This window comes from Oratosquilla oratoria, chromosome 5 (genome assembly GCF_046742065.1).
Source record: "Oratosquilla oratoria isolate Oo_2021 chromosome 5, ASM4674206v1, whole genome shotgun sequence".
NCBI lineage: Eukaryota > Metazoa > Arthropoda > Malacostraca > Stomatopoda > Squillidae > Oratosquilla > Oratosquilla oratoria.
In genome coordinates, this window is record NC_134781.1 from 45,971,103 (window position 1) to 45,980,101 (window position 8,999).

The following is an 8,999-nucleotide window of genomic DNA, read 5'->3' on the forward strand; positions in this document are numbered from 1 at the left end:
CATATTGCTTGTTTGATTATACTGTGTAAGCTTTACTAAGTAAGGAGTATTTAGTGTTATTAGGTTGAACAGTATTTATTATTTACGAATGATGAGATAAAGATACGAATAGATCACAAGTTCAAAACGAATGTTTTTAAGGATATTTTAGTGTTATTAGGTTGAACAGTATTTATTGATTACGAATGATGAGATAAAGATACGAATTGTTCACAAGTTCAAAACGAATGTTTTTTTCATTGAATAACCGAGCACTACCTGACTATGACTTTCGTTTATTGTGCACAAATCCTTTCGCAGTCACAGTCAAATACATTTACTCATTTGTTGCTTTCAACGACTTTCAAGGCCATTTTGGTTATTTATTCAGCTGAGGGAATCCCATCCCAAGACAGAAGACCAATTAGGCGTTTTAATTTTTGGTTTTGATTTAACCATGCAGTTTTGTGGTTATTCTTCACTTTTTGAACCACGCGCTTTTTCTTATGCCAGTGTGGGTCACCCTCTCCTTTGGATCTGGCGTCAAAATGTGCGAGATGAATGCCACCACTGAGGTGTCGCTGCTGGAAGGAGGACTGGGGTCGGCGATCTTGTTGAGGTGCTGTTGTTGCACCCACTGGTGGTAGGCGCCGTCTCGTGGCCTTGCCCTTCGCCATGGAGTGCGGCCCGTTATCAGTTCCACCAAGATGATTCCGCAGGACCACAGGTCCGCGGGGGCTCCCCTGTACCTGCCGGAGAATACCTCGGGGGCCACGTACTTGCGGGTGCCGAAAGCACCACGCAGGTAGACCTCCTCACCTCCGGAGAGGAACTCTGCTGAAAGTCCGAAGTCGCCGATTTTCAAGACGCGATCTTCGGTCAGCAGGAGGTTGTCGGGCTTGAGGTCGCGATGTGCAATGCCCTGGGCGTGAAGGTATCCGACGCCACTCATGAGCTCCACGAAGTAGAAGTGGGCTTGTTCTTCGCCCATGCCGCTGTGACCGATCTCATCGGAAAGGTCGCCTCCGGCCGCGAACTCGAAGTATATATGCATTTCTGCTCCTTCTTGTTCGGTGGAAATCAGCTTGACGACGTTGGCGTGGTCGAGGCGCCAGTGGACCAAGAGCTCTTGTTCGTCCTGCTCGGTCGTCATCTCTACCATTTTCCTAGCGGCAAGTTCTCCCGTTGAGGCGTTCCTCACTAGAGTAACGATCCCAAAGCTACCTTCGCCAAGGTACTCAACCTCGGTCCAGGGGTTGCCAGGACCCTCATTCGAGGGGCTGTCGTCCTTGACTTTGATCTTCTTGCAGGCAATGTCTTCGTCCTCGGAGTGTTTCCTTTTTCCTGCAGCTTCCGACGAAACTCGAAATGTTTCACTTCTTCTGTTCGATGGCATTGTGCTTGTACGCAAGGTTTAAAATCCCAATTCTAAAGACTCTTCCTAAAAGCCAAGTATGATCAAGACAAACTAAACGCATATCACAGATATTATCACATTTGCTTCCCTCAGTAGGACACTTAGGTTCTCGTACTTACACTGGTCACAAATATTTTGAGCATTGGATTCTTAGGTAACATTTGTTGAAATTACACACACAAACGCACGCAAACACACACACACACACACACACACACACACACACACACACACACACACATGTATACATATTTGTATACCTATATATATATATATATATATATACCTATATCAATATATATATATATATATACCTATATCAATATATATATATGTATATATATATATATCAATATATATATATATATATATATATATATATATATATATATATATATATATATATATATATATATATATTATATATATACCTAAATCAAGGACTACTATTACACAGGACGTGCCCACCCAGATCCCTGTCTCCGTTAGCGGAGGCCATTGCTTTCTTTGTAACCTAACATTTTATATTGGACAAATATATCAAAACTAGAAACCTAACATTGTATATAGGGCAAATATATCAACTATTGACTTATTCAATGCAATATAAGTTAATATAAACTTTTATAGTGAAATAAGAAACTATTTTTAAGGTACTGTTATGCTTTGAAATGCCAATTTTAGCAGGACTTAACAGGTATTATTGTATGAGGTTAGTGGACACCAGGGTAGGCAATTTTTTTATCTTATTAAAAAATTTAAGAAATGTATTTTTATTTAAATCAGATTTATTTGATTTAAATAGATTTTTTTTATAGATTTTAAATATTGTGGGATTGCTATCTGATATGTGATCTGATTGCTAAAGGACATTTACAGCATATCAATATAAGGAGCAGTGTTATATAGACTTGCCACAAGTATACAAGGAACTGTATAAGCCTACATGTGCAGCCTGTGCAGCCCACAACAAGTTTCAACAAGATTCTTGTTGAAACTTGTTCTAGGTAAGCAGCTTCTCACTGAGTCAGTTGCTGCTTTGGAATCAACCAGGAAGGATGTCTTCTGGACCTGGAAGGCAGAAAAAATTATCTTATCTGGAATGATTTTGAAAAAGTACCAGCAACTTCTGGCAAAGGGTACCGAGCTAAATGCAAAGACTCCAGCCAGGAACTACAGGGCATTGTGTCAAGATTAAAATCTCACAGAGATAAATGCCAAGGTCAGCCACAGCATACAGAAGAAGAAATTGATGACCCAGGTAAATAATTTTACTTATATTGTGTGCATTTCTCCCTTTTCATACGCAACTATATAAATTTGGTGAACAATGGAGAGTATGTGCAATAAAAATGTGAAGGCCTAAAGAGATGATACTTCAATTTCATTACTTCTAAATTTGGGTAATGACTATATCACTATAATATACTGTATCCACTCAACTTTGGGGCCTAGATGATTGTTATTCATTTCATTCAACACTGTGTAATATATTTCATAGGTTTCATTGGAATTCAGCCCAAAGAGATTTAGCCTAACCTAACCCAACTAACCCATTATTTTTAGTGAATTTAAAAGTGGACTGAATCCTGTGTGAGCTGAATTCCAACCCCACCTATTTCATATCCTGTTAATTATTTCCAAATGATTTAGTGGCTTGTGTGAATATGATCATTATCTAAAAAAATAACTACTGTACTCAAAAGTAGCCTAAATCACACTGTATTCATTCATTTATTCATTCATTTATAAATTATGCAATATGCTAAAATTTTCTGTTTCCATTTCAGGATCTGTATCAACAGCTTCAATCCCTTCATCATCGGCTCCACTTGAATTATCTGCAAACCTGACTCCACCATTAAAAAGGTCACTATCAGACTCCTCCACAGGCGCCACTTCTGCTAAATCATTTTCATCTAAATGAAAGTCATCAACATCTCTGGACAGATTTATCATAAAAACTTCAGCCTCTCAAAAGGAAAATCTCGACAAAGAAGTTGCAAGAATTATATTTGCTACAAATTCACCATTTCGTCTTGTTCAGTATCCTCAGTTTCTCAAGATGGTTCAGAACCTGAGGCCAGGTTATATTCCTCCATCCATATATTCCTCCATCCAGAAAAGATAATACTGATAAGTACTTGGATCTTGTGTATGAAAAGGAATATAAAAATGTACAGATGACCTGAATAATGAAACTGTATGTCTTTCAATTGATGGGTGGTCTAACATCCATAATGAGCCCATAATATGTGTCACTCTAACAATATCCACTGGTCAGATTTATTTAGTTGACACAATAGACACATCAAGTAAACCTCACACGGCTGAATATCTTCTACAACTTGTACAAAATTCGATCAAGAAGGCTGAACAAGATTTTGGTTGTCACATTGGAAGTGTTGTGACAGACAATGCAGCAAATATCACCATGATGAAAAAAGTCTTGGAGGAATCTAGTGAACCTGAGCATACCGTCCTGACATACGGATATGGAGCACACCTTCTAAATCTACTGGCTCATGATATTGAGATTGATCATGTAAAACAACATGTGATCCATTTGGTTAAATATTTTAGAAATAATCATTATACTGCTTCAAAGTATCGGCAGGAAGGTGGTCAGTGTCTAGTCATACCCCAGGACACAAGGTGGAACACAATGTCAGACTCTCTCAAGGCCCATATAAATAACTGGCCAATTCTAATGAAGATCTCTGAAGTCAACATGGAAGCTATTGATACTGAAGTAAGAAACAAAGTATCAAATTTAGGCCTAAAACATTCGGCTGAGGAATTACTGGATCGATTGCAGCCAATAGCAAGGGCTCTAGATGAGGTACAGAGTGACAAGTGCACTATTGCTCAAGCGGTAGATGTTTGGAAGAAATTACTTGGCCATTTCACAAACAATAAACAAGCTGAAAAACTGGCGAAAAAAAGGTATGAACAGTTTATCACCAAATCTCACATACTTGCCAACATCCTTCATCCAGCACTTCAAGGAAAAATGCTCAGTGCAGAAGAGGTGAATATTACTATGGAGTATGCCAATAAGAAATATACAACACTTGTTCCTGTCAATATGAAGTTTCAGGCAAAATCACCTCCTTTCCAGGCGTTCAAGTTTACTGAGTCTGTGACCAAGACCCTGACAGCTATTGAGTGGTGGGATTCACATACAGCCATGTTAGACAGTGATATTGTTATCAGTGCGTCAACTCCTAACTGCAGTAGCCTCATCATCAGGAGTTGAAAGATTTTTCTCCTCCTATGGACTTGTACACACAAAATTAAGGAACTGCCTCGGTAATGAGAAGACAGCCAAATTGGTCTTCCTTTTCAAGACAATGAAATCAAATGTAAATAATAATTAATGTAAATAATGATTTTCTCAAATGTAAATGCAAATAATGATTTTTTGTTCTTATATATTCAACTACAAAACGATTTACTTTTGCAAACTTGCAAGGTATATAATTTCTATTTTTTGTCAATTCTATACTTCCATATGCTACAATAATAAAAATTATGTTCATAATTTCTGTAACTTCTTAATACAATAATAAAATTTGATCATAAAGCCCAGTGTCTTAATTTCATTCATGCCATTTCAATTTCCAAAGCATAATACGAAAATAAATTTAAATCACTGATGTTTAAAAAAAAATAAATAAACTGATTAAAATCATTATTTAAATCAGCCAACCCTGGTGGACACTTTAAAGTTTAAAGGAACAAATAAACATAGAAGCAAAAGCTTACCAGGCTGCAGCGATTAATCAGCGAGCCGGGCCTTCTTTACAGAGGTCTAGAAAAGGACTGTATTCTTCTGCTGGTCTTTCTCTAGGTTGTGGAGTCCATTCAGAAGATCATTTGCCAGACGACAGAACATCTTGGGACAGTCAATGTCAATCCCACTGAAGCTGGCCAGTGTCGACAAGATCTCCACCAGTCTTTTCTGGCAGCAGGAACGGTGACGGGCTTCCTTGATGAAACACAGTCCACATCTAACAAGGTCAAAAGTGCACACATGTGGACACTGTCTCGATAAAGTCCTTAACGTCACTGGTCACAAGAGGTTCCTCGGCACTGAAGACCACATCGTCCGCGCACTTCGTCTCAAGCCACCCCGCCACATAGGCTGCACTGCACTCTTCATTCACAGTCAGTGTCACATCTGTGGTGCACCTCTCAATAGAGGCTGCATCCTCTAGGTCAATTGCAGTCCCCAAGCAGGTATGTTCCTTCGACACAGGGTGGACATCGATGGACTGGAGGTTTACGGCAGCATACCTCGTGAGGCGCTGCTTGCATGCGGAGAACACATCCCCAGTGGTCATGAAAGAGTTTGCACCAGTTGATTGACGGTAGACTGAGAACTCCCCCTCAAGCCGGTCACTCTGGATCTCACGCAGCAGGACATAATGGAAATCAGCGTTTCTGAACAAGTAGCGGCAAACGGCAATCAGTCCCTGCATAGTCTGCACTAGTGCATTCTTGGTGTCATGGGTGAAACACTTGATTCGATTTGCTCCATGTCCTGAAGAAGCCTCTTGGAAAATCTTCAGGAAATTCAGCAGGCTGGTTGACTGGGGATACTGAACAGCTCGAGATGGATCGTTCATGCGCTATTTTGCCCCTTCTCAGATACATTCACTAAATTCCACCAGTTGAGGATGATTTGGATGAACTTTGCAGTGTCATGACATCCTCTGAGCTTCAATGAAGCCACAACCTTTTCATTAAAGACCTTCAAGACATGCTGCACATTTTGTAGTTGAAATCGTGAGGGGTTGACAGCAAATTTAGTGAGGGGAGTAGTCTTCAGAATACTGCCTTTCTCTGACTCATACAGTTCCTTGACGTCAGCAAATGATGCTGTTGTTTTATTGTCAAGACTGATCTTCTGGCACTTCTCACTGATCCAGTTGTTGCGGATGCACTTCAGAAGATGCACTGTGTCAAAAAGGAGAAACCAGACGCGCTCTTTGTCAAGAGGATGCTTGGCTGTGGCACGGCAATCACCCGGAAAATCAAACAGCTTACAGTACTGCTGGTTTATCTTGTGGTTGTCTGTGATAGACCCGATGACACACCCACCTGCCCTCTCAACATCAGCTGCCGCCTCCTTCACACGCTCAAGCTGGTATGCTGCTGTGAGTTTGTGGACGGGTGTCACAGAAATCATAATACTAGGCCCTCTGTGCAGCGACTTCACCATAGTACATAGCATAGAAGTGGCCTTGCAGTCTGGCTTGTTCACTGCCACGCCACTCAGAACCCCACCAGAAAATGCAACAGTTGGCCGAGTCTGTACTTCATCTATCAAGAGAAATACATTCTTCTGCTGCAGTGTCTTCACATTGGCAAATGTTTCCCTCATCACCTGATCCTTGTCAATAGATGAAGTGATGTACTGCAGCTTGCGTTTCCTTGGCAGCACCAAAAAGTCTCTGAGCTGTTCATAACTACACTTGGGGTATAATTCAAGAGCAAAACAATAATCATTCATGAAAAACTGTTTCTGTGATAAAAGTTCCAACTGACGTGTCAAAAATACCAGCTTCTTCTCATTCTCGGTGTTTACACAGGCTGACGTGTGGGTTTGAAGAAGAGTGACAATAATCTCCATCTTTTTGTCAAACGGGATGTCATAGTTAATTGCTAAGCGCACAGCATCGGCGAACTGATCATACGACCTTAAACCATTGTTGGGATGAAGTGTCTTACCCAGTAGTACACTAATGCCCTTCTTGAATGCACGGCAGATCAGTGGGCTACACAACGTGGGCGTGTTTTCGACAATCACAGACAGTCTGCACTCACTGAAATGTTCTGTCATGAACAGACACACTAACCTTTCTTCCGATCTTGAAATAATTAAGTTCTTGTACTGCTTCTGTAGGTCACGTTCAGGTCTAAAAGCATCAAATGAAGTAATCGTATCTTTCTGAAGAAAATGCCTCAGTTGCTTGTCTTCGGCCTTCGCCGGGCGAGGTACAGGTTTAGAAGATGGCAGACATGAAGCAGGCACATTGAAGACACTGGGAGGGATCGCAGGTCGCGTAGAACCACCAGGCAATTTGATAGAAGGCGTGTCAGAATCAACAACAAAGTTCTTGCGTGGTGGCAGCACATCAATCCACTTCTGTCTTTCATAACGGTCTTTTGGCAGTCGAAACACTCGGCACCTGTTATCCTTGTTATAATTACCGTTGCAGTTCACAACAACACACTTATTCAGCATTTTGAATACACAAAATCAGGAAAAACCTATATAAACAAATACAATCCACTTCTAAATGCAGCCACGCGGGAAAGACGGGGTAACACAACCTTAACACCTCCATTGTAGCACACTGGACCAGTGTTGCCACTCTGGAAAGTGAATAAAACCTAGACAGCTTGCCAAAACCTACTACATTGAACAAAAACTACTAGATTCGAATTATATTACACAACATACACATGAAAACATTTTGAAGTTAGAAAACTGTATACATCAAACTAATTACCACTGCCTGTGATGGTGCAATAATCCAAACTATGAGCTAAACTCGTCACTTGTATGCAGGCAAGACTGTTGTTGCATTGCTCTTTACGATTCTGCACTTAAAAATTTGCACAAACTAATAATTCGGATAATACTCGTACAAACCTCAACCGTCCTGCAAACATCTATGTACTAATGTAACCAATCAATCGCGCAAACGTACTAAAAACAAATAACAAGTGCGCCAATTTGACTGACAATTTCTATGGAGTTCGTATGATGATATACATTCAATTCATAGTAACTGTACGTGTGAATGTGTTATAGCTAATTTTCAAAACCTCTCAATGACAAATCATGCTTTCATGGGATAATTCGAGAAGTATTAGACAGAAATGATGCAGAAAAATAACATTTTGCGAAAACAGATACAAACTTCGACGCGAGTGCGACAGCCTGCTATATTTTGTACTTTGTAGGATGGTTGCGTGATTAGTAGGCAGGGTTGCCAATTTAGCACTTTTGGTGCCAGATCTGGCACTATTTTTCTGTGTTTGGCTCAAACTTTTTCAATCTAGCATCTGGCTCCAAATCTGGCTCCAAGAATTTGGCTCCGTAATGCAAAATTAAACGTTTTTATTAGGATCTTCATAATATACTAGATTCTTGATATCCATGACGAAAAACCACTACACTACTAGATTGAGGCAAAAAAGAATAGATCTAGTGGGAAAACACTAGGAGTGGCAACCCTGCATTGGACTGGCCTCCTCTAGCGGACCCAGGGATCTGGATGCGCACGTCCTGTGTAATAATAGTCCTTGACATATATATATATACATATACATATACATATACATATACATATACATGTACATGTACATATACACATACATATACATATACATATACATATACATATACATATGTGCATACATTTATTTATACATATACATTTATATATAGATAGATATAGATATAAATGTCGATATATGAATATGCATATACGCACACACATATATGTATGTATATATACGTGTGTGTGTGTGTGTGTGTGTGTGTGTGTGTGTGTGTGTGTGTGTGTGTGTGTGTGTGTGTGTGTGT

General features: G+C 39.9%; 1 protein-coding gene across 1 annotated transcript; it reads right to left on the bottom strand.

Moving 5' to 3' along the window:
• Positions 1 to 457: 457 nt before the first annotated feature.
• LOC143025782 (serine/threonine-protein kinase Chk1-like) lies at positions 458 to 1,375 on the bottom strand. Its single transcript, XM_076185790.1, has one exon. It carries the CDS (start codon positions 1,373 to 1,375, stop codon positions 458 to 460), a length of 918 nt encoding a protein of 305 aa, XP_076041905.1.
• Between the last annotated feature and the right edge of the window lie 7,624 nt (positions 1,376 to 8,999).